This window comes from Geotrypetes seraphini, chromosome 2 (assembly GCF_902459505.1).
Source record: "Geotrypetes seraphini chromosome 2, aGeoSer1.1, whole genome shotgun sequence".
Lineage (NCBI taxonomy): Eukaryota > Metazoa > Chordata > Amphibia > Gymnophiona > Dermophiidae > Geotrypetes > Geotrypetes seraphini.
Genome location: NC_047085.1, coordinates 450,247,699 through 450,272,031, shown reverse-complemented (window position 1 = coordinate 450,272,031; position 24,333 = coordinate 450,247,699). Strand labels below are relative to the sequence as shown.

At 45.7% G+C, this 24,333-nt stretch overlaps 1 protein-coding gene across 5 annotated transcripts in view; it reads left to right on the top strand.

Moving 5' to 3' along the window:
- Positions 1 to 1,589: 1,589 nt before the first annotated feature.
- NRP1 (neuropilin 1) overlaps positions 1,590 to 24,333 on the top strand; it is a 339,157-nt gene continuing 316,413 nt past the window's right edge. For 2 of the 5 annotated variants that reach the window (XM_033931511.1, XM_033931507.1), the window contains exons 1-3: positions 1,590 to 1,707; positions 2,783 to 3,127; positions 6,539 to 6,713. In XM_033931511.1, the coding sequence (XP_033787402.1) occupies positions 3,061 to 3,127; positions 6,539 to 6,713 (242 nt within the window). In that variant the 5' untranslated portion in view covers positions 1,590 to 1,707; positions 2,783 to 3,060. Of the gene's footprint in view, positions 1,708 to 1,814; positions 1,836 to 1,936; positions 2,326 to 2,568; positions 2,586 to 2,782; positions 3,128 to 6,538; positions 6,714 to 24,333 lie in introns of those variants that run through there. The other 3 variants (XM_033931509.1, XM_033931508.1, XM_033931510.1) reach the window with 3 other exon arrangements.

The window sequence follows — 24,333 nt, the reverse complement described above, 5'->3', positions numbered from 1 at the left end:
GACACAGACCGTGCAAGTCTGCCCAGTAACTGGCCTAGTTCAATATTTAATATTATTTTCTGATTCTAAATCTTCTGTGTTCATCCCATGCTTCTTTGAACTCAGTCACAGTTTTACTCTCCACCACCTCTCTCGGGAGAAAATCTCGTGCCGCCGGGAGAAAAGAAAATTGAAAATCGCCAGGGAGGGGAGGGGAGATGCCCGGACGGCAGTGATCAGAAGGAAGGAGGCAGGGGGGGCCGCTGGACCACACGATTGGTGATCGCGCGCGTTCCCTCACTTCACTGCGGGGGCGCGGTGAATGGCCTTGTCCCTGTACCCGCGGTGACCGCTTTTTTTTCTCTCCCCATTTCGGCGGGTTACCCGCGGCTAACAGCCACCGTGTCACTCTCTACTTCAGAGTATCTGGCAGTGGAGGGATTCTGGGGATGGGATTTGATATGCTGCCTTTGTGTGGTTGCAACCAAAGCGGTTTATAGGTTATGCGCAGGTATTTTGTCTTGTTCCTGAGGCAATAGAGAGTTAAGGGGGAAGGGGTAAAACGTGGACCTCACGGACCTCGCAGATCTAAACCCGCACGTCCTTAAAAATCTGAGGTCCGTGCGGCTTGTAGTTAGTTTCTGGCTCTGACAGACCTCGGAGATAATTTAGCTCTGACGGATCCATCTCAGCATAGGGAGGGAAAAGTATTAGGATCCGTCAGCGCTACCGCTTCGTCGAGATCTATCAGAGCCAGAGACTAGTGCTGGAGCGACTCTAAAACGAATCCTTTAAACCGGTTTCCTGCAGCCCCAGTAAATTAAAAAAATCTGAGCTCCGCGGCTCTGACAGACCTCGACGTACACGGTAGCGCTGACGGATCCTAATACTTTTCCCTCCCTAGGCTGAGACGGATCCGTCAGCGCTAAATTGTCACCGAGGTCCGTCAGAGCCAGAAACTAACTACAAGCCGCACGGACCTCCAATTTTTAAGGACGTGCGAGTTTAGATCCTCCAGGTCCGTCAGGTCCGTGTTTTACCCCTTCCCAGAGTTAAGTGATTTGCCCAGAGTGGCAAGGAGCTGCAGTAGGAATGAAGCCCAGGTCCCCTGGGTGAGTGGGCTGTTTCACTAACCATTAGGCAAGCATCTTACTCATTGCACCATGAGGCCAAATCGTTTAGGCTGGTCAGTCACAGTAGTGCAGAAAATCAGCTCTGGCCAACTGTACTAGGATTTATGGCATCAGCTCCTCGTTCCATATAGTTTGATCTTGGATCACAGCTTTCATCCCCATAGAGATAAATTCGTTGGATGATTCTAGTGAAAATATCTTTTTTTTTAAAATCGTGTGGTGGGGGAGCCAAGCTGGTGAGTGGCTCCCTCCCTCCCTCCCTCTTCTCTCTGCCTCTCGAAGTTTATCTCTTCTCCTCCCACCGGTTGCATAAAACGTGCACTTTATCCACCAACTCCCCCCTCCCCCCCCAATCTGTAGCCTGAGAAACCCTGTGATAAAGTGACTGACTTGCAGAATAGTCATTAAAAAAAAAAGCAGAGATCTGCTGCCCCCTCCCAGCCTGCTGGAGAGCGTGTGCGGCTCAGCCCCTGCTGACGGAGGGAGGGAAGGAGAGGAGAGGAGCTCGGCTTCACAGTCCTCCTCGGGCTGAGTCTGATCGTCCGCAACAGCAGCTCCAGGAAAGAGGCGGCCAGCCAGACTTTGCCTCGCAAAGGTAAAAAGAAGAAATAGAGCAGCGGTTCCCCTCAGCCACTTCCAAACTTCAGTGGCTTAGCTCCAGCCGGCCAGACCGTTTGCCTGCTTACAGGGGGGAAGAGACGGAGGCTGCTCTCGCAAGGAAAGGTGGCTGGTTTGGGGGGGTTTGTCAAGCAGGGCAGGACACTTCATTTTAGGGTCTCCCTCCCCAAGAAAGGGAGCTGTCATTTGTCCGTGGAGGAGCAGCTGCTCTTTCTTCTCCTGCTCGTTCTGTCCTCGCTTCGCCCAGGCTGACGATCTCTTTGCCTTCATCTCCCGGCTCAGTGTCAGATCTCCCGCAGGTCGACCCGTGGCTAGGGTTAGAGAACCCCCGAAAATGTGGCACGACTTCCCCCCCCCCCTCCAAAGAAGCCAGGCAGCCCCGCTCCTCCTCCTGCTCCTCCTAACAGCTGGAATTCCTTCCAGGCAGATGTGGCTCTAGACGAGACAGATGGGCTGAGAAGAGCCGAGGGAGGGGGAGCTCGGGGTCCCGGGCTGCAATCTGCCTGTCTCTCGCTGACCATCGCTCCCTCGGACGGGATTCTCTCAACCTTCCGCCGTTTTGCCTATCTGCATAGCAGGGAAAGAAGGAAGAAGGGTCAGTTCCTTGCCCGGGTGGTCATAGAAGGGTCGGGGTGAACTCTGCCTTGCATTCCGCCGCTGGAGACTGACCGAGGACGGCGTTTGATCAAGGGGTGTTTGGGGCTTCTCCCTTTCCCATCTCTAGGTTCACTCCCTTTCAAAGGACTCACCTCCCCTCTCACTCCCTCCTTCACCTCTCCCTCCCCCCTCCCTATACATACACACTACTGTATATATCTCTCTGTGCCATAACAGTTCCCAAACGGAGTCTACTGGGTTAGTATTAGGAGTTGAAATCCTCCCAGATCTTTACTCATTTGTTAAGCTAACTGCAAAAAAAAAAAAAAAACCAACAACCCCCAAACGTGTCACTCCCCTTCCTTGGTCCATTCAAGGAGAAATTGCTAACGTGTTGGCGGGGAGGGGGGTTCTCTTTCTTCCCTGATGTGATTTTGTTCCCCTTCTTTCTCCAGGAAATCACAAGGATCCTCTCCAGGTTTCCAAGAGGCTGAGGAGGAGCCGGACGGATTTGTCATTGGTCGAAGTCGACTGAGGGGGGAAATGGCACCGCCAGCGCCCGGGAAAGGGCCGAGTGCGGGAACGAGCCGGAGCTGAAGGACGGGATGCGGGCGGCTTGAGACCCCGCGAGAGACTCTTTGCGCTCACGATCGGGCATCGGCCGGAGGATATTTACGACCGGAGAGGAGCGTTAAGTTTCTTTGGGATCTGTGTGCGGTTATCCCGGAGGAGGATGCGGCGTGGACTTGCCTTGTACTGTTTGGTGCCGGTCCTCGCCGTGGTCGGGGCTTTCCGAAGCGGTGAGTAGCCTCCGGGCTTTAGCCCCACATCTAGACGGAACCGACCTGACGCAAAGAAGGCTACACCAGATAAGAAATGCAACTGAAAATTGTAGATAACCCCCCCCCCCCCCAAAAAAAAAAAAAAAATAAAATAAAATAGGGTTGAAGGAAACTTTGAACTCCTTTTATCAAGCCGCGCTAGTTTTTGGCCAGCGCTGGCGGGTTAACGCGTGATGAAAAGTCACCGCGCGTTAACCCCGCCAGCGCGGCTTGATCAAAGGAGCCCATGGTCCCATCATGGTTCATCGCAGACCCGATAAAGATGGGATGTGCAAAATGCACAGAGATTTCATGAACTTGTAATACTTTCATTTACAGCATCTGACCGGCTGGAAATGAGAAGAGTAATTTTTAATGGAGGTTTTAATATGTTCCCTAACGTATTAGCACCTACATGTACGGGGTTAAGCGATGAACTTAGGGCTCCTTTTATGAAAACACGATAACGGTGTAACGCGCGTACTAGCGCGCGCTAAATCGCCGGACGCGCTAGACGCTAACGCCAGCGTTGAGCTGGCGTCAGTTCTAGCCGCATAGCGCGGGTTTAGCATGCGCTAGGAAAGCTTCGTGCGCTAAAACCGCTAACGCGGCTACGTAAAAGGAGCCCTTAAATAGGTCTCATCCTAATTCGGTACCTGAAGTATAGGTAGACATGGCAAATTTCTCAAGTGTCGGAGGACCGAGCAAACCTTGACTAGAAAGGAATACATTTTATTGCCACAAAAGCAAAGGGAGAGCTTTCGGGGGAATGTAGTGGGAATCAATTAGCTCATATTTGCTCAGTGTAAAACAGCAAGGGACTAGAGAGCTGGGCTTAGCTAAGCTGGAGCTGCTCAGTGTTCGAATGTGCAATAGAAGGGCAAATGCAATATCTCCTTTTATTGCGCGTCTCGGGCCATTGTTGTTTCTTTTTCCAGGAACCGACTTTTCCAAAGTTAATTGAAACAAAGATGTAGCGTAAATGCTCCAGTTATACTGTAAGGAATCCCTAATCAGGTGCTTTATACCAAGCAAATTAATTTGTATGCTCGCTGTGAAGTTAATCTTTAATTAAATTATAGTAGGCAGTCTGACTTTATTCCTGTTATGGTTAGCTAGGTTTACCCATTTGATTGAATGCAGGCAAAGGTACTTTGAGAAAAAAAAAATATGTGCAAACCCTGTTTAGTGAATCGTCAAAGCAAAGCACTTCGATTCAATGTGGCCGAGCGGCTCCCTTTGAACTAAATGTCCTGTAAGGACAACGTTTGGACCCTTACAACCTATGATGTCTTTGCATCAGTCAATGTCCGAAATGTACGAGTGAAAAGTGTAGCCAGACACTGGGACTGCATAAAATGCAACATTACGGGATACCTGAGATGTAGAGCTCGGAGCAAATTTTCCTATAAGTGAGTACCAGAGATGGTTGGGGTTGGCCAGCGCTGTTGGCAAAACGATATTATCTCGGTCTGAGTCGTTAGGTGCATCTAAATGACCTGAACGGCGGCACCAAAGCCATTAGCTTTCACTGCAGGCCAACGTCCAGCCCTTTCAGATCCTTGTGCTTGCTAAATTAATTCATTAGCCTTACTTATAGAGCTAATGGTCCCGAGTCATTAGAAGCTGCTCGTCTTAATCAACTGTTGAAGAGATTCCACAGAGCCAGAGAGTCGAACACGGCCCTATCGTATTACGCTGACACTTTCTCAGAAGTCACAGATTAAAGAGCATTGGTAGTACCTATGTCTTGAAGTGACTCTGTCAAAAGACTGGAAACGGCTGTTTTATTTCACGCGTTTAACAGACACCAGATTCTGCCATGTTGTTTGTACAGAGCCAGGAAGGATTTCCTGGGATAGAATTATCTCCACCCCCATCTCCCATCCCCATGCAAAAGTTTCAGGCGAGCCACCGGGGCGAGGGTTAGCTGCAAATTTTCAGCTGTACTTGCAAAACTTTTCGGGCCCCTCTATTGGGACAAAATAAGTCTGCCGGCGATTAACAAGTTTCAAGCATCAATTTCACCGCCTCCTCCCCCCACCCCTCCAAACCAACAAAAAAGACTTGCAAGGATAGAGGGGGGAACCCCTTTCGCACTGAGCAGTTCATTTCATGCATGGCAAATAATTTTGATACCGCGTGTAGCTTTATGCAGGTTAGACGAGTACTTCATCTTTCATTTCCATTTGACCTGTTCTTCCTATAGTAAAATATGGTGCATTTATAAATTCATGCTGAGAGAAAAGGAAGCTGGTTTCATTCCGGAGGGAATCTCCATTAAAGTGCAGAATTTAATCCAGGCACTATTACTGGGGGAAAAAATGGGGGGATATGTAATGCATTGACTTCTAATTTCTGGTTAGTTTCGCTTGCATTTTCTCTTTCTGTCTTTATAGTTCATATGCATATTTGTCTGTGTCAAGCATCCACGAAGATGTATTCCAGTCGGTTGATTTTGTTAACTGGAAACTTTTTAGAAGAATCTCATAGGGGGGCAAAAAGCGATCATGGAACCTCAGATCAATAGATCGGCTTCAGTGGTTGGTTTATCTTTCAACAAGTCATTCCATAGCCAGAGTTTTCTAGTATTTATCTGCAAAGAAGACAAGCACTTAATACATACATATATTACGGTGTAGGTGGCACCTGGTGGACAGGGAGGTACTTCCAACATTACAAGGAATAAGCGAGGGATTTTTTTTAATGCTTCATGTCTTTGATCTTGTCCTCAAGCATGAACACAATTAAACGATTACTGCAGAATCATTTCAACTCCACTAGACTAGCTGCACTTTGTTCTCCCGTCTGGATCTAAAAGGGCTACAGATAACTTCAGTTGCTTATTTAAGGGGGTAGTGGTCTGCAAGATGGTCAGTTATGGCAAATGACCCAGGAACATTCTTATCTCTAATCACTTAGGAGGGGGAGGGGGGAGTCGGTCGGTATCTCTCAGTTTCAGTGCTCTTGAAAACTTGTTACTTTTGATAAGATTTCACGTCTCCAAAATGATGACGTCTGCGCTGAAACGTTCATGGTGCAGATCTATTGTGAAAACGCTAATGTTTTTTAAAAACTGCAAAAATCTTTCACTCAGTTCAGGAATCTTTGTGATCTATAAATCTTGTAAGTGTGGTATTGGAGCATTATTGCTCCAGTATGAAATAACTGTCACATTAAAGACAGCCATTGCATGCATTATTTATTATAAAATTTCATTTTACAAATGGAGCATGGAAGAATTGCATATACCTTGGTACAGAACCAGTCAAATGGAAGTCAGAGAAATCACACTTTAAGATTAAACATATTGAGAAAAGATGGCACAGAAAAGCTATTAGTATTAAGTAGGCAAAGTAAGTGAGAGTGATACATTTCCTTTCATTGCAGATAAATGCGGTGATACCATCAAAATTGCAAGTCCTGGGTACCTCACGTCTCCTGGCTATCCAAAGTCCTATTATGGCAACCACAAATGTGACTGGCTGATCCAGGCTCCTGAGCCCTATCTCAGAATCATGATCAACTTCAATCCCCACTTCGATTTGGAAGATAGAGAATGCAAGTAAGTGAGACATTTTGTAAAGTAATGCGTGATACCACCTAGTGGACAGAATTATCCTGAATGTCACCATGTCTATGGAGATTTGCTAAGGTCCCCCTCCCCCAGTTCTCTTGTCTACGGAGGGAACAGGCTTAGTAAACTAGGTTTTATAGTAAAACAGAGGCAGAGAGATGTGTACAGGACCATATAAGAAAATAATTTTGGCAGATTTTGAAATCCAAACCAGGGGCACAGGACATGTTCTTGCTTTAAATGATAAAACCTTTCTGCTGATTTTCATCTTATTCTGTTGCCTGTTAGCGATCTTTTCCTCCTGAAAACCTTCATGCGTTGTTTAAAATAAGCAGATAGGAAAGGTCAAATTGTTGTTATTGAGACAATTACAGCTCCAAAAACTAGCAGAGAATATCCCTTGAAGCTATTGTATGAAATCATGTGACTTTGAAATCCGTTTTATTTCTCATATAACCTTCTGTTTCTCTTTGGATGAAGTTTCTGTAGACTTATTATGTGAGAACAAAAATGTCCTCTGTCTAGAGCAGGACAGTAAAACTGACTCCGACAAGAAGTCAGAAAACACAACTAAAACACCTCTCCAGCATTTTGATCTTCTTCTCTTTCCATCCTCGGGAAAGATGGCAATTCAATTTAGCTGGAAGCTTCAGTTATTTATATATTGATCTATTCAGGTGTCTGATTGTGCCTGATTTCATTAGGAAGAAGGCAGACCCCAGCTGCAGCTGTGATAAAGCCACTTCTAGGCTGAGGAGACATGGATTGAATTTCTTGTGATAAGATGTTGGCAGCCTACTTCCCCTCCCCCCCCCCCCCCCACTCCCTTTAGTGTTTTGCATAATCCAGTAGGGTGAAGCTGGATTTTCCCCATTAATGTGTGTATGGATCAGGGTTTTTAATCCCTTCTATGTATATGTGGTCCCACTGCCTCCTCCATGCAAACTTCCCCGTGTTCTATGCCTTTCCTTCAGGTGGGATTGTCTCTCTTCTGCCCACATTCTATTTTCCTGTAATTTAGGAACATAGATGTCGCGACAAGGGAGGAGAAAGCGATGTCTCCTCCTTAAAGTGTCACGGGGGTGGCATTTTCCAAGATTTAATGTGAAACGATGTGCAGAACTGTTTATTGTTATGTGGCATTATTTTTGTTAAATTAAGATTCTCAGTAACTTTATAAATATAAAAGATACTTATTAGAATGTCCTTATAACATAAGAAAAACAAATCCCCTAAAATATTTTCAGTTTGGATGCTGAATTTTCCTGTTAGGAAATCCACATTCCTATTAGAAAATGTGTTTGTTTAGGGGTTTTTTTTTCCAAGCTGCTGTAATCTAATATAGTTCTGATATTGTGGCATGCACGGTATTACCCCATTCTGAGATTCCTTTGGGTAGTCGGCTTTTTTCCTAATCCTTTGGTATGTAAGTTCTTAGCAAATGTTTGCCAATATGTACAAACAGAAAAGTCAAAAGTATTCTTTGAGTTCCTGGAAGTTACAGTGGTGGAAACAAGTTTTAGCTTGGCTGGGGTGGGTGGGGGGGGGAAACAGGGATGAGTCTGGGGAACAGAGCTATGAGAAAAAGGAACCTGTGACCCTTTGAAGAGACCCTTGTGCCCCAAAACAGATATATTAGAGCAGAAAAGGATATTAGTGTCAAAAACAAAACTGATGAGTGTCAGGAAAGTTGACTGGAAGCCCAAGGGAGAATGAGCGGGATTTAAGAGCCTCCTCTTATTCCGGGAAGTGTCGGGGATGCTGGCGTTTCAGAAGCATCAGGATCTTTTTATAACCCTCTTCCCCCAGCTGTGAGATCTGGAGCCTGCTGCTGGCGCTCGCTTACCTTGAAGGTTTTGAGTGCTGCGGAAAATATCTCAAATGCAGCAGCTATTTATATTGGCATTATTCATGAGTGTTTCCTAAATTAATTCTAATGACCTTTTGTTTGCAAATAGCATGGAGTGTAATAATTACAGGAAGAAAAAAAAATGTTTTTCATCTCAGTAAGCCTCAGTCTCACATTTCTTCAGAAGCATCCACTAAGACTTAGCACTAAGACTTAGCACTTTCAAACTACACAAAGGTCCAGGTATAGTTATTACACGGCTTGCTCTTACTTCTAATAAAGTGCTGATTTAAAAGACCCTCAAAGACATAAAATACTTGAAAAGATTATGGACAGACACATTGAAACACTGGATACATTATGCATTATGATCCATAAAACTTTACTGCCTGTTGCCTTCTGATCAATCACCCATCAACTTTTCCCCCTCCATCCTCCCTGTAGACTGACACTGGAGGGGAAGGGGTGGGATTAGCTCCCAAAAGCTAATACAGAAATATATTAAGAGTCCAATATTGTACATTTGTTTATGTTTATCTTAATTCCTGTGCCTAAAAATACTTAGTCTCATGGACAATAAAATACAGTAAAATCATATGAGCTTCTTTTTGGCTAAGATCAAGCATAAAGTCCTAGCCCTTCGTGGGCTTTTAGCTGAGATTGAGAACCCCCACCAAAGAGGTCATTAGACCACCAAGGCTTTAAGGATAGGATTAGGGATGGCCTACAGTGAGTGGAAGGTAGAGGTTGTGTGGCTGGTGGGAATGGGTGGCTCAGGGGGACGGACTTTTATTCTGGGGAGATGCTGGCCCAGTGGGATGGGCTATCTGCCGTAGAGTGGGCTGATGGTTTAATTTTGGCTGAAACCAAAAACCCTGGTTTCGGTCGCCCTCTAAAACACAAACTAACTTCAGTCAAACAGGTTCATTTGGATCCCTTGGTTGCCAGCTGGAAACTCACTGCATCAACCTATATCTGAAATATCTAGACCAGGGGTGTCAAAGTCCCTCCTCGAAGGCTGCAATCCAGTCGGGTTTTTAGGATTTCCCCAATGAATATGCATGAGATCTAGTTCATGCACTGCTTTCATTGTATACTAATAGATCTCATGCATATTCATTGGGGAAATCCTGAAAACCCGACTGGATTGCAGCCCTCCAGGAGGGACTTTGACACCCCTGATCTAGACCATAGAAGCTATGCATGCTCTTCTGATTAAAATATATACACATTTTTTGACTATGGCCATTCTGGGAAGTTCAATTCTATGCAAATAAGGAAAAATCATTCTTAGATGTAAGTTAGCATGGCAAAGGGTTGAAAATCTCCCAAGCCAGTCCAAATAAGTTTTTTTTATAAGCAAGAGATAAAAATGCTAAAAGCTGAGTACCACCAGCTACTGGCATGACTGAGAAATTGCCGTATACATTCAAACTTAAGAGTGAACAAGCCAGCTGTAGTTTCTGTTCATTGTGTAGTCAGACACGAAGGCTAAATAAAGGGAAAAAGTTTAATTTCAAGTGGATATGTCCATTAAAGTTTTTTTTCTACCCATATATGGACAATTTTATAGGGCACCACATTTTCCTAAGAACAAAAGAACAGCCCATACTGGGTCAGACAAATGGTCCATCAAGCCCAGTATCCTTTTTCCAACAGTGGCCAATTCAGGTCACAAATACCTGGCATGCTACCGATCCCAGGGCAAGAGTTGCTTCCCCCATGTCTGTCTCAGACTATGGAATTTTCCTCCAGGAAGTTGTCCAAACTTTTTTTTCAACCCAGACATCCTAAGCACCATTACCACGTCCCCTGGCAATGAGTTACACAGCTTAACTATTCTTTGAGTGAAAAAAAATATTTCCTCCTATTTGTTTTAAAGATCTTTCCCTGTAACTTCATCGAGCATCCCCTAATCTTAGTACTTTTTGAGAGAATAAGCAATCAAGCCATCTTTATCCATTCCACACCACATAGGATTTTGTGGATCTCAATCAAAATCCCCTCCCCACCCTCATCTCTTTCCAAAGCTGAAGAGTCCTAACATATGAAAGGAGTTCCATATCCTTAATCATTTTGGTCGCTCTTTGAACCTTTCTAATTCTGTTACAAGTGTACAAAATACTCTAACTTTCATGGATGAGTATACACTTATGTGTGTAAGTGGCAGCATAACATCTCAGTGCTATTCTATAAGAGGGTAAGTGGCATAAGAGGTCATTCTGAAAAGATCGCCAAATCTAGGCGCTGGGATAATCCATGCTAAGCATGATTTCTGTGTTGACAATTTTACATGTAATTGTGTTCTAGAATACTAGTGTAAGTACTAGTGTGTACTGTATATAGGCACCTAATTTACTCATGAGCACTTATGCCAGGTCAATGGCTAGTGTGAATGCTCTTGACTAACTGTTGGTAGGTAGGCACATGATTGATCACATTCTAGAACCCAGTTACAAAGTGTCAGGCACCCTCTTGACCCATCTATGCTCCTCCCAGGTCTACGTCACCCACAATTGCACACTATGGATTTTGCATGAGCAATTTGGAGACTATAAAGTAAGGGCAGGTACATGCATGAATGGAAATTATTGCCAATTAACACCACTTAGCACAGCTGGTGGGAATTCATCAAGGTGCAGTACAAGATCGCCTTTTGCCGCATCTTGATTCCTCACGGGATTCAGCAACTTGTGGGATCCCAGTACTGCAGGTTGCTGAATCCTAGGATAAGAGAATAGTTCAAGTTTAAACAGTGTTATACTATGTTCCCAGAAGCATTGGGCAACAAAGCCACCTTCAGTGCTCACAGGCCAGCACAGAAGGGATACCCCCCTCCCCAACTTCTGGGTCCTGCTTGGCTTAATTCCCTCACTGATTCACCCAGCCCACCCCCCACGCATCATGCTCTCTGCTCCCTCCGCCTTACAGGTAGCCCTTGCCCCCTCAAAATGATACCTTACTCTCATTGGTGGCCCAGGGGGCTCCGCAAGGGGTCTTCGGATGCTTCTTGGGGCTCTCTCAAGGATGTCTTTGGGCAGGAGCAATGCCCAATTGCTCTTGCCCAGTCCAACGCCAGTCCCAAAATGGTGCCTTAGTCATTCTGTTTTGGGACCAGCACCAGACTGGACATTGTTTCTGCCCAAAGATCCTCCCAAGGACCTCTGAGGAGCTCCCTAGACCATAAATGATAGCAAGGAAGCCCTTTCAGGAGGCAAGAGCTACCTGTAAGATGTAGGAAATATAGAGGCATGATGTGGTGGGTGGGGTGATCATGAGGAGCTTTAAGCCCCTGTTATAGGGGAGTCCAGAAGCAGGGGGCCCTCTTATGCTGGCTTGGGAGCATTTTGCCACAGCTCTATGGCCCAATATTCCCAGGAAGTAAAATAACCCCAGGTAGAAGCTGTAGTTATTTTACCATGATTTCTATTCTATAAGGTGGCTTGTCATGTATCACTGCATCACATTATGGTATTTAAATAGTAATGAGATGCCAAATAGGCATTTGTATGTTTTGCATCTCATTACTGTGTAACCCACACCAACTTAAAAATATCCTGTGGCATTTTTAGTCAAGTGGCATTAGGGCCATTTTAGTTAAGTTTAGGGTCAGTTAACATGACTTAAGGTCCTAATACCATTTGATGAATTCCCTCCTAAAAGTCAGTTATTAGTTACTAATGCCAATTAGCCAATCATTAAATTATGTGTATAACCGACCTTATTATATAACAGAGAGAAATGAAGGCAGATAAAGACCATATGGCCTATCTAGTCTGCCTAACCATGCCATCTACTGTCCCCTCCTCTCCTTTAGATTCAACATACTCGTCCCAGGCATTCTTGAATTCAGATATGCTTTTTGTCTCCACCACCTCCACAGGGAGTTTGTTCCAAGCATTCATCACCCTTTCCGTGAAAAAGTACTTTCTGAATCTATTCCCTTTCACCTTCATCTTATGCACCCTCATTCCAGAGTTTCCTTTCATTTGAAAGAGACTCGTTTCGTGCGCATTTATATGCCACGTAGATATTTAAATCCCTCTATCACATCTCCCCTCTCCTAACTTTCCTCCAAGGTTAGAATTTTCAGTGGCAAGATGCAAGCTGCTGTGTGCCCTGGCAGCAGAGTTACATAGGAAAGTACTTACCAATGTTATTCCTATGTGCATGTGACTTTGCAGATTAAGCACAAAACCTTGTGCTCACGTTTATAGAACTAGGGGGGCTGCTGTGTAAATGCAAGGGGATGTTTACATGGTTAGAGCATTCTAGGGGCTGCCAATTATACATGCAACTTCCAGAATACTGTAAGTTTAAGAAACTCCTAAAAACTACATTATTTATAGAAGCATTTCAATAAATATCTATCCTGGGTTATGAATGTTCTTGTATTGCTATGTTGTTGAGTGTTGTAAATAATGGCTGATATGAAGGAATTGCTGTATTTACTGTTTGTACAATATGTGTTGTATGGGGGGTGTTATGACTGTATTTTTTTGTAAAACTGCCTAGTTATAGGCAGTTAAGAAATTTTTTGCATTTGGGCACCCGCAGTTATATCAGGTCTATGGCTGGTGTAACCAAAGGTGCCTAAATGTAAGATACGCTGGCATAGTAAGAGGAGGCAGGAGGGGCATAGTGTCCCAGGTGCCATCTTGGTGGAGGTGCCAGCATCTCTCCTCTCTTCCCCAGCAAGGAGGGGGCATTCCCCCACATCTACTTCTTCAAGTCATGTACTCTTTGCCAACAGTGAGCAAGAACTCCCTGCTGCTCACGCCAACCTAAACCCTCCTTATGATGTCACTTCTGTTCATAGAACCAGGAAATGATGTCAGAGGGAAGGCTCAGTCAGCACATGCAGCGGGTAGGAGACTTGAGGTACTGGGGGAAAGAATAGGGGGGTTAACAATATATCTAAGAGACCCCACTCATTTCTGGGGGGGAGTGCATGGTGCGGAGATGCTGGATGCTTCTGTTCCGGCACAAACTTCCTTCACACCACTGCATGCTGATACTGGGTTATGCTAGATTTTATAATGGAATCTGGATGCCCAGGAGCCATTAGAGAATCAGTTGTTGCTGTGTGGCATTGGGATGCCTATAAGGAGAAATCCACATGGAATTGCCCCTAGACTCTCACTAGGTTTTCTGTTCACTGAAGTACCCATGTTAGATCTAAGTCTTAAGGAAATGGCCAGTGCATCAAGAAACTCTAATTTATAGTACCCTTCCCCCTCCATATTCACTGGGGTTCGGGGCAGAGCCGGCCCGTGAATATTAAAAAACTGTGAATAATATTCGGGCCAGTTCTGCCCCTAACCCCCACTTCCTCCGGCTTTTGTAAGCCCTAAAAGCCCCCCCCCCCTTAAGCCTTACCTGGTGGTCTTCCTACGCTCCTGGCCCATGCAGATCGCTCACAGGAAATGGCTGCCTTGAGCTCCCATAGTCTCTCGAGCCATTTCCTGTGAGTGATCTGCATGGGGCAGGAGCGTAGGAAGATTGCTCCTGCCCCGAAAACCCGCTAGACCACTAGGTAAGGCTTAAGGGGGGGGCTTACAGGGCTTAAAATAGCCTAAAAATGAAATTGTATTTTTTGATCCAAAACCGCGAATAAGCGAATCCGTAGATACGGAATTCGCGAATACGGAGGGGGAAGTGTAGAGCCTTTTGTGGAAAGAGTTCTGTTAAGCTTGCACCTGCAGAAAGGTACAGGGGTTCCGTTTCTTGCTGCCTATAGGAAAGCAAGATGCCTGTTCTAGAAGAGCACCAGGCTTGTGGCCAAAGATTGCTTTGAATATTATCCTGTATTAGCTTTTACATCCTTCGAAGACACATGAGCCAATCAGTGCCTTAGGTCCATCCCCGTGCATCAGATGATGCGCCGGGGCGGGGCCTAAGGCCGCTATTGCGTAGCCCGGAGCAGGAGCAGGAGAACTTTACTCCTGCTCCCAAAGATTGTCGTAGGAACAGGAGGGTCCGGGCACCCCTCCTGCTCCCGAAGATGGGAGAATTGTCGAAGGAGCAGGAGGGACCGGGCACCCCTCCTGCTCCCAACTATTTTCAAGGTACCAGGGTGGGTGGGCCGGGCCCGACCGCCTGGGCTGACCAGGGGTTGGCCGGGGGTGGGAGTCCTAGGATCAGGAGGGACTGAGCACCCCCTCCTGCTCCCAACTTTAACGTGGTCAGGCCATTCCGTGTCGTGGGTGGGCCGGTCCAGGTTGGTGGGGGGGGAGTTAGTTGGTAGCAGGAGGGAGTTGGCATTCCTCCTGCCATATTCATGCGGGCGGGGAGGGCAAAATATCTGCCCAATTTAAAAAAAAACTTAAACCCCCCAACAAGTGCCTCGAACACCCCTCCCTCCCCGAGCCCCACAAAAAAATTTTCCCCGCCACCAACGTCGCTTAAAATTATGGCAGGAGGGTTCCCACTCCCTCCTGCCATCAGTCCCACCCAAAACCTAACAGCAGGAGAAATGCCAATCACGGACTTCCTTAGACTCCTCCCTAAGGAAGTTCCTGATTGGCTGAGGTGCCCCAAGCCCCTTCCAAGGGAGAAGCCCAAGGCACCTCAGCCAATCAGGACCTTAATCCCTGCATAACATGCATAACATGATGCACAACATGATGCACAAGGGTGCATAACATGATGCACAAGGGTGGGGCCTAAGGCCTCAGACTCATCGTGGGAGGCATTGGAGCAGGAGAGATTGAGCACCCCTCCTGCTCCGTGAAGGGTACGGGGAGGGGGACGGGAATGGGAAAGGGGCATCCGGGGGGTGGAAGGAAGTTGGCATTCCTCCTGCCATTAGACTTTGGGTGGGTGGGACTGATGGCAGGAGGGAGTGGGAACCCTCCTGCTATAATTTTAAGCGGGGGTGGGCTAGGCCCAGCCAGCCGGCCGGCCTCGGAGGAGGCCTGGAGCAGGAGGGGCTCAGAACCCCTCCTGCTTCCAACGATTTGGTATGGGGAGGGGTGGGGGTGGGGGTGGGGGTGGCCCACCCACCCCTTCCCTTCCCGTACCAAATCGTTGGCCCAGGCCCGGCCAGCCATTCGGCCTCAGAGGAGACCTGGAGCAAGAGGGGCTGAGCACCCATCCTCCTCCCAACGATTTTACAAGGTACAGAGAGGGAAGTGGGCTGGGCCAGGCCTGGCTCGGTCAGGACGGCTTTCAGATGGCAGGAGAGAGTTGGCATACCTCCTGCCTCTTGTTCTTCGGCACAGGGGGGGTTGCATCGGCACGGGGGGGAGGGGTTAAAACTATGGGCTGGCAATTACAGAATATTCTGCAAAAGCGCATTGCCAGCCCATGGTTTTAAAGGGCAGGAGAGCCGATAAGAAGTGAAGCGACTGGTCCTCAGCAGTCGCTTCACTTTAATAAATCACAACCCTGCCTACTTTGCATGCTGTTCCCCCTAATTTGCATGCACGGATGGCTGGAGAGTTTTGTGAATCGGGCCGGAGGGAAATCTGGTTGCTAAGGGGCCGCATACCGATCGGTACACGATCGGTTTGCTTAGTGAATCTAGCCCTTACTGAAAGTTTTTGTCTTTGCATTTCCATAGTGAAAGGAGCAGGATCCTCTGCATAAAAACTTGCATAGGGGTTTTCTGGCTTCTCGCACTAAACAGTGCTGCAGGGAAGTACCGCCGGGTTGAATCCCATAAAAGTTTATATCTGGATAATAAACATACTTGTCACTGATCTAGTGCTCTAAATTTATGGGGCTTTTCCAGTTTCCCAGCAATGCAAACTATCATCACAATAATTTATAATGGCTTGTGACACATGCTGCTGAGCAAAGAGGTGTGCGGTTACATTCAGATCACATGTCGCTGCCCGGGGAGCAATAAATATTTCTCAGACACCAGGTCAAAAGCATCAAGAAAGTGCACACAAAGCCTCTGAGCGAGGCTTGCAGATGGCAATTGGTGGGGTGGTGCAAGGGAAATGCCCATTTCCTTGATAGCAGATTACAGATTTTACGGCCAGATATTTTGGTATTGCTTTACAGGGCTAGCACAGCTTTGCTGACAGACAGGCTCTCATCTGGATGTATGGAGAGCACGGAGAAATTCACCTATGTTGGACAGATTTAAACTAAAGAATCGCCTCCTTAAGAGACCTTTCTTAGCCAAATTTATGCTAGACCTAGAAAAATTATAATTGCGTTGAAATGGGTATGCAGAATTTCTAGAACCAACCTGTTTGTTTTGCTCCAAAATCATTTTTATATCTTTGATGCAATCCGGTATGTACCAAATTTGTGATATACAAATTATAACTGTGCAAAATTGGCTCATTAAAGCCAAGTAGTTCCATTTCAGGGCTACCAAAATTTGCAGTGCTCCTGAAAGCCTGGGCCTCCTACCTACCTGGTACCACTTCAACTTTCTGGATGTTTGAACCAGAAGATGGTTGGAGGAACACTAGGCACAAGGTGATCACAAACCCTCTGCATGAGTTAATGTGTTGAAAGTTTTGACTTTGACTTTGTCCGCCTTTCTGATACCCCCATCAGAAGACTGCTTCTCCTAATTTCTTTCTCCTGGATCCACCCCATTTGCTCAGGTCTTCAACCCAATCAAGAAACTGCCTTTCTAAGACATATGAACTCTTCTGATCAGGTCGATCCTTTCAGAATCTCAATCACTCAGTCAAACGTCTCTCCAGGATTTCTACCTAGCCACATCCTGGATTCCCCTTTCCCAGGGTTCTCAAACTCAAATCCTTTGCAGGGCCACATTTTGGATCTGTAGGTACTTGGAGGGCCTCAGAAAAAAATAGTTAATGTCTTATTAAAGAAATGGCAATTCTGCATGAGGTAAAACTCTTTATAGTTTATAAATCTTTCCTGTTGGCTAAGTCTTAATAATAATATTGTAATTTATAACTAAAGAGACATATGATCAAGAAACTGTTTTATTTTACTTTTGTGATTATGATAAACATACCGAGGGCCTCAAAATAGTACCTGGATGGCCGCATGTGGCCCCCTGGGCCGCAAGTTTGAGACCACTGCCCTTTCCTGTTTGGCAAGATGAGCAGTACATAATTTATTTCTACCAACTTGCCAGCCTTCTTTGATTGGTGCTTTTTGCTGTTTCCCTGACCCATTCTTTTCTCTCCAAATTCCCCACTGGGAAGAGGCTAATTTACGAGGGTAAATGAAAAAGTAAAGGCAAAAATACATTTTACGGCTTTAATAGAAGTAACTGTGAGCAATTGAACACATCACTTTTTCACATAGTCCCCATACAAGACAACTAGCTTCTTCATTCTCGCAGAGAAGTTTTTCAGCTTCTCTTGAAGCTAACTGAGCACCTCTTCCTATACTTCATCATGCTTTGTCTTTTGCTTTCCGGGTCACAGTGATGCACCCGTATCTCGTTACCAGTGACAATTTTTCCAGAATACTCGGTTCTTCTTCATACCGTCTCAGGAACTGGATTGCACCCTCCTCAAGCTGTTGCTTGTGCAGATCAGTAAGCTGTTTGGGAACCCATTGTGCACAGACTTTCCTGTATCCCAAGTCATCAAGCATTATGGCAAATGCAGATTCCTAGCTGATATCCAAATTTGCAGTCAATTGAGACACTGTTATCCGTCGGTCTTCTCTAATCAAGGCATCTGCCCTGTCAATGTGCTCTTGCGTGTGCGATGTTGATGGGCGACCAGAACGACCTTTGTCGGTTACACCTGTTCTTTCTGCTTTAAAACCTTTTTACCCACTCATAAACCTTTCGTTGATTCATGATGCTACATCCATACTGAGTCAATATCCGAAGGTCAATTTCCACAGGTTTCACTCCCTCTTCCCAAAGAAAGTGCACTACTTCAATGGTGCAATCTTCCAATAAATTGTCCTTGATTCTGACCTCATGGCTGTCACACGACTAAAGGCCAAGCTCTACACTGTGTTTAGGCAAACTATCCAACAGGCAATGTATTTCTCTAGCTCTATTCCGGTTATCACGCAATTAACAATTGCCTTTAATGTTTGATTCGCCCTTGTACAATCCAGCTAGTCAAAGGCAGTATCATGAACTTGCCCTACACTCATCATACTAACAGAGTCTGATTTACTAAGTATGTTATTCCTGCATGCACAACATAGGAGAAAAGTTTATTACATCAAGGCCTGAATTTTGCAAGCTTATTAAATAGAGTAATGTCTAAATACTATATCACACACACACCCATTTAGATTTTATTATTACTCCTGGCTATGCTAAAATTTAATGCTGTCATGATTGTGCAATTATACATATTCTGATTCCTACACTTTCCTCTCATTTTCACTATAGAGTAAAACTAAACACAGACTTTCTGTAGGATGCTCCTTTAAGGCGCTGACCTCATCAGATAACACCTTGCTATTAAGAACATAAGAATTGCCGCTGCTGGGTCAGACCAGTGGTCCATCATGCCCAGAAGTCCGCTCACATGGTGGCCCTTAAGTCAAAAACCAGTGCCCTATTTGAGTCTAGCCTTACCTGCATACGTTCTGGTTCAGCAGGAACTTGTCTAACCTTGTCTTCAAATCCCTGGAGGGTGTTTTCCCCTATAACAGCCTCCAGAAGAGCGTTCCAGATTTCTACCACTCTCTGGGTGAAGAAGAACTGCCTTCCGTTTGTACGGAATCTATCCCCTTTTAACTTTAGAGAGTGCCCTCTCGTTCTCTCTACCTTGGAGAGGGTGAACAATCTCTCTTTCTCTTTCCCCCCCCCCCTTCTTCTGGGGCTTAAAAGTTCATTGCAGTCGCTATTGCCACTGAGTATGCGAGTGTTTGGCAAGTGTTCTACGGCCCTTGGAAAGAGAGAAGAGGAGGTCATGAGTACTGATGGAATCACAATTGAGTATCACTCTTCAAACAGATCTTTAACTCCCACTTAAACACTAGCTTTGATTCCATTTCTGCTATGTTAGATGTCCTGTTTATCAAAACGACTGATTACAATTGCTAATGTCAAGGGAAACATTCATTTGCGTGTCTATAAAAAGTTTAGAGTACGCTAAATCGGTTTAACCCCATTAACCTCTGAATTAACGCGCGTTAAACCCTTTCATAAAAAGAATGGGTGAAATGAGCTGGAAAATAACACACCCCGAAATAGGGGAAAAGGGGAATTGAACCAAAAATAAACGGAAAAGTTTTGCCTGGTGCGCATCCCTGCGCAACTCTGCTGCATAAGTATAACTTTAGCAATCGTACTAATAGTCAGTCATACTACTTATATATTGTAACCAGTGTACCATAGATTTCCACAAGCAAAATTTGTTGTTTAAAAGCTATGACGAGATGCATGTTAAACAATAGCTATCAGATTAATACACCCAGCCATCTGGAAAAAGCAGTCTGGGCTTACAGCGCTGCTGGATTTACATAAAACAAACCCCAGTGCAATACAGACAGGCGGTTTGTAGATAACCTGCTGTAGGTTATTCTGTCTGATCAACAATTTTTTTTTCCCCCAGCAAACAGATTGTTCCAAAGGTTGAAATAAAGCAGCGCTAGATCTTTATTCCTACTGACATTTAAAAAACACGTTTGTTTCGCTTCTTCAGGAGTTTCAAAGGAATATCTGCTAATTAAAACTTAATACCCATCCTAGGGACCATAATTAGATATAAAGGAAAAAACAAGAGAGGGGATTAGCGTTGGAATCATGTTCTTAATTGTTTATAATCAATCCTTACTGCAACTGGCAGGGGTTTGGCAGAGGGCAGCGCGAAAAAGGTTTATCGGCGCCATTTCCGCATTGGTTGGCATGCGTATAGTATTGGGTCACTGTATAATGATAGCCTGTCAAGCATCATGATATCACTCTTTGAAAATAATCTGATAACAGCGTTTTGTGCTGTTTCTAGAAAGCTGGGATTTTTATAGGCTGCTAAATGTCTTACACACACACACCCTTTTTTTATTACAAAACTGCACAAGAGGTTTTTAGCGCCGGCAGGCGTGCTGAATGCTTTGCGCTGCTCCAAAAGTCATAGAGTTCCTAAGAGCATCAGAGCAACACAGAACCTCATAGAAACATAGAAACATAGAAATTGACGGCAGAAAAGGGCCATAGCCCATCGAGTCTGCCCATACCAATGACCCACTCCCTGATTCTTACTCTCCTAGAGATCCCACATGAATATCCCATTTTCTCTTGAAATCTAACACGCTGCTGGCCTCAGTCACCCGCTGAGGCAGCTCGTTCCAATGATCGACCACCCTTTCGGTGAAGAAGTACTTCCTAGCATCACCCCGAAATTTCCCTCCCCTGATTTTCAGCGAGTGTCCTCTGGTTACCGAGGGCCCTGTAAGACTGAAGATATCATCTTTCACCTCTATATGAACCGTGATATACTTAAAGGTCTCAATCATGTCCCCCCTCTCTCTTCGCTCCTCCAGTGAGTACATCCGCAGTTTTTTTAACCTTTCTTCATACGTGAGATCCTTGAGCCCCAAGACCATCTTGGTAGCCATTCGCTGAACCGACTCAATTCTCAACACATCTTTTCGGTAGTGTGGTCTCCAGAATTGAACACAATACTCGAGATGAGGTCTCACCATGGATCTGTACAGCGGCATTATGACTTCAGGTTTTCTGCTGACAAAACCCCTACGGATACAGCCCATCATTTGTCTTGCCTTGGACGATGCCTTCTCTACTTGATTGGCAGCCTTCATATCGTCGCTAATGATCACTCCTAAACCTCTTGTGCGGTTTTGTAAAAAAGGAAGGGGGGGGGGGTTAGTTTAGCACTAAGCCTGCCTACCGTATGTGAAATGGCTAAGTTTCAAGTTTATTAAGTTTTTGTCTATACCGCCTATCAAGTGTATCTAAACGGTTTTACAATCACGTACTCAAGCATTTTCCCTATCTGTCCCGGTGGGCTCACCATCTATCTAGCGTACCTGGGGCTATGGAGGACTGAGTGACTTGCCCAGGGTCACAAGGAGCAGCGCGGGGGGTTTGAACCCAGAACCCCAGGGTGCTGAGGCTAAGCACCATTGAAAACAAATTTGAGTTCAGTATGGCGGAAGCTGTGTTTGTCCTGCCACTGAGTCATGGTGGCTTCATGTTGCGGTCATTTTTCATGCATGGCAACCACTGAATTAAAAAGGAAGGCTGGTTCCCCCCTTCTTTGGGGTACTGAGCATGACAGTTTCTAAGTATGTATATATAGGGGGGGGGGAATTCTATAAATGGCACCCAATGTTAGGCACAGGGAAAATCCACCCTAAACTGGTATTCTGCAAAGAGCATTCTGCGTGGAGCACCCTTTATAGAATTCTGGTTTAGCGCAGAACTTGCTCTTAACCTTGGGGCACCGCAAGTACGTCGGCTGTAAAACCTGGTGAGAGAGTGTGGCGCATTGGTTAAAGCTACACCCTGAGGCTGTGGGTTCAAACCCATCCTGCTCCTTGTGACCCTGGGAAAGTCATTTAACCCCCCCCCCCATTTCCCCAGATATATTAGATATATGTTTTAAATCTTATTTATTTTTAGTATTTATATACCACTTATAATTTAAGTGGTTTACATTCAGGTACTCAAGCATTTTCCCTCTCTGTCCTGGCAGGCTCACAGTCTATCTAGCGTACCTAGGGCAATGGAGGGGATTAAGTGACTTGCCCAGAGCAGCATGGGATTTAAGCCCACAACCTCAGGGTGCTGAGGCTGTAGCTCTAACCACTGTTCCACACACTCCCTGACTGTGAGCCTGCCAGGACAGACGGGGAAAAATGCTTGAGTGCCTGAATAAATTTGTGTGGAACTGTCTGAGCTCCTCTGGGAGAGCAGCATAGAAAAATTGAATAAATAAATAAATGCTGGTGTACAACTACAGTAGTTGTGCACATAAATAACTCTTTTTGTAAAATTATGCCTAATTTCTGGGAATGCCCCTAATCCGCTCATGCCCCTCTCATGACCACACCCCTTTTGAGAATTGTGCACTATTAAATTTAGGCACACATTTTGTAGAACAGAGCACAGGGAAGGCAGATATTCTACTTCTACTACTACTACTACTATTTAACACTTCTAAAGCACTGAAGGGCATACGCAGCGCAATCTAACTTGGACAGCGCAATCTAACTTGGACAGACATGACGCAGAGGGATGGGGATGCAGAACCCAAGGAGGAGAGTTAGAAGTTGAAAGCAGTCTCAAAGAGGTGCATATAAACCCAACTGAATACTAATTAACTCCAATTATTGGCTGTTAACGTCTCATTAACTAATTAGTTTGTGTGAGGATCTGGGATCTGTGCCTAAATGTCGGTGATTTATATAGAATCTGGGGAATAGTTATTGGCCAGCTGTGGCCACCTGCCTTCTGTGTGACAGGACAGGCAGGACATTTGTTGCCACCTATTAGTGTGCAGGGTTAAAGTTCAGTGGTTGCCTTCTGTTCCGGCAAGTAAAAGACCTCAGTTGATTTTCCTGCTCAGGCTTAAACCCTTCAGACTGTGTTTACCATGAAGGTTTTGCTTAAAGATGGTAGAATCAACTATTCCTCTCATGCCAACACTGCCTCCTCACCAAAACTGCAAGTAAATTTATACAAAAATTCTCAGTCGAGTCACATTATTATGACCACTGCCTACCTCTGATGTCAGGGACACACAGCCAATGAACGAATGCATGTATCACGTGCAAAGTTCATGGGTTTATGAGGTGAGATGTCAATAAATTCCCAGTATATCAACCATGGCTATCATGGGGAAAAAGCATGGTTTGTCAGATATTGAAAAGGGCAAGACAGCATTTTGGAAACAGCGGAGATGTGAACTGTTCATGGGCTTCTGTGGTTAACCGTGTACCGTGAGTGGACAAATGGAACCTTTTCATTGACCCAAAGTGGTAACTGTGGGGCAGAACGAGCTATCAATACGAGAGGTAAACGTTGGCTGCGTAGGTTGGTACAGATCAATCGACATACTACTGTGGAGCAACTCACTGTCCAAACAATCTAGGGGGCTTCCAAATGTGTGTCCAAAACAACAGTGCAGCAAACCCTGTTGCAAATGGGGCTCCAGAGCACATAGGTGTCAGAACGGGGGAGGCCACAGGGGCCTTGGCCTCCCCCAAAATTAGCAAGCGAAAGTGTGGCTCTCCTGACTCCCCCACCTACCACCTCCCCTCTGCTGTAATTTAAAATATTTGGGCAACCAACAGAGAAACAAAGCCAGCCTTCCACCATCAGCCTGCCCTGGAACACTCTTCCGGGGCAGGCTGACGGTGGGAGGCTGACTTCATTGCTCTGCCAGTTGCCCAAAGATTTTAAATTACAGTGGAGGGGAGGTGGTAGGTGGGGGAGTTGGGAACTGGAGAGAGGTTATACCACAGGATCCAGCTTGGGGGGGGGGGGGCGGGAGTTGAAAATGAGGGAAGGACAGATGCTGCATGGGCTGCTGGGGGGGCAGGGGGTTGGGAAAGCAAGAAGGACAGATATTGCATGGACTGGGTGGGGCTTGGGAAGGCAGGGAAAGACAGATGCTGCACAGGCTAGGGGGTTGGGAAAGCAGGGAAGGACAGATGCTGCACATGCTGGGAGGGGGTTGAGAAGGAAAGATTCTCCTTGAGCTGGGGATTAGGAAGGGAGGAAAAGAGAGATGCATGAGTGGAGTGGTGAGAAGGGAGATGCTGCCGGTGGGTGAGGGAAGAGAAAAAGAGAATTGTTTGACATAGGTGTGTGGAGTGGGAGGGAAAGAGAGATGGTATACACGGGGAAGGGAGAAAGAGGGAGAATTGTTG